The sequence below is a fragment of the Strix uralensis genome, chromosome 36 (genome assembly GCF_047716275.1).
Source record: "Strix uralensis isolate ZFMK-TIS-50842 chromosome 36, bStrUra1, whole genome shotgun sequence".
In the NCBI taxonomy this organism is placed as follows: domain Eukaryota; kingdom Metazoa; phylum Chordata; class Aves; order Strigiformes; family Strigidae; genus Strix; species Strix uralensis.
This window is the reverse complement of record NC_134007.1, coordinates 421347-423200: the sequence shown is the minus strand read 5'-3', so window position 1 is coordinate 423200 and position 1854 is coordinate 421347. Positions and strand designations below refer to the sequence as shown.

Sequence of the window (1854 nt, the reverse complement as noted above, 5' to 3'; positions counted from 1 at the left end):
AATGGCCTCAAATTGCACCAGGGAAGGTTTAGACTGGATATTAGGAAGCATTTCTTTACAGAACGGGTAGTTAGGTGTTGGAATGGGCTGCCCAGAGAGGTGGTGGAGTCCCCATCCCTGGAGGTGTTTAAGAGTAAAGTTGACTTAGTGCTTAGAGATATGCTGTAGCTGGGAACTGTCAGTGTTAGGTCAATGGTTGGACTGTATGATCTTCAAGGTCTTTTCCAACCTAGACGATTCTGTGATTCTGTGAAATTCAGCATGGGACCAGAAAATGAAACTGCAGTTACTGAGTTCATCCTAGAGGGCTTCTCAGTGCTTGACCAAAGGCTGCAGGTATTTCTCTCTCTGGTCCTTCTGCTCATGTACCTGACAACAGTGATGGGGAACGCAACCATCATTTCCCTCGTGTGTGTGTATCACCGTCTGCAAAACCCCATGTACTTTTTCATCAGCAATCTGTCCTTCCTGGAAATCAGGTTTACATCCTCCACAAGCATCCAATTGTTTGTGATCCTGGGTTCTGGTAGGGGAACAATCTCTCGAAGCAGCTGCTTTGCCCAATCCTATTTCTATTTTGCCCTGGGCTGTACAGAGTTTGTTCTCCTTGTTGCCATGTCCTTTGACTGCTGTGTTGCTATCTGCCAGCCTTTGTGTTGTGCTGCCATCATGAAGCCTCAGCTCTGCATCCAGCTTGTTGTTGCTGCTTGGGTCATCGGCATCACACTCCCAGGTTACTGTCTGGTCCTCCTCTACCAGCTGACTTTCTGTGGCTCGAACAACATCCACCATTTCTTTTGTAACAACTCCCCCTTATTCAAACTGTCCTGCTCTGACAGCAGCCTGCTGTGGAAAATAGACTCTGTTTTAGTATCATTTGTCATACTGACTTCCTTATGTTTAACTCTGGCATTTTACATGGGCATCCTTTTCTGTATTCTACACCTTCCAGCAGCCTCTGGGAGGAAAAAAGCTTTTGCTACATGTTCTTCCCATCTCACCACCTTGGCCATTGTATATGGGAGCTGCATTGCTCTCTACGTGCATCCTTCACAAGATGTTTCCTTGGAGACAAACAGATTTGTAGCTTTGCTGAACACTGTCCTGTATCCATTCTTAAATCCGTTCATCTACAGTCTTAGAAACAAGACGGTGATACTGGCCCTTAATGAAGCCATTGCCCGTGTGACACTACAGCTTTTCCCCTACTCATGGTGCATTTCTGGACAGCAATTCCAGTGATCTGCTCTCATCTGTTAAATAATATCAGTGCATAGGTGTGTAACCTCCAAATACAGATGCCTCAGGAGACTTCTGTTCTTCTTGGACTGTGTCAGGTGAAGTGAGAAGCAGCTCATCTGCACACACAAAGGTGGCACCAACAATGGCAGGGGGAGTAACTCAGTTAACACCCTGCCCCAGCTGCTCCCAGGCCCATCACAGCAGAGCCACCAGCTCATCAGGAGCCCATCTCCACAAACCGAGAAGAGCCCAGAGGCACAGTGGCAGGTGGGATCCCAATTTACAGGCTCCTGAGGAATGAACATCTTGTCCCAGCTCCTTCCAGGGCTGCCCTGGGAGAGCCACCAGCCCCCTTGTCCAGGTGTGAAAGCCATCGAAATGAGCCACTGAGAGCAGCTCTGGACCAGCATCTGGGCTGAGGGCATTGTTGCCAGGGGTGCAGGAGACATTGTGAGATGCAGGGGAAGAGCATTTTTGGATTGCACAGGAGTTATTATGGGATGTTTAGGGGAGGACCCTGACCAGTGCAGTCTGTCCTCTCTTCTCATTAAACTTAATTTCTCTTTCCTGTGTGAGGGAGTCTCTCTTCTGCTTGAATGTGTGAACACCGGA

The 1854-nt window shown here is 48.2% G+C and overlaps 1 protein-coding gene across 1 annotated transcript; it reads left to right on the top strand.

Annotated features, from left to right (window-relative positions):
- The first annotated feature begins 261 nt into the window (after positions 1–261).
- On the top strand, positions 262–1242 carry LOC141937018 (olfactory receptor 6F1-like). Its single transcript, XM_074854434.1, has one exon. The coding sequence runs from the start codon at positions 262–264 to the stop codon at positions 1240–1242; it is 981 nt and encodes a 326-aa protein (XP_074710535.1).
- The last annotated feature ends 612 nt before the right edge of the window (positions 1243–1854 follow it).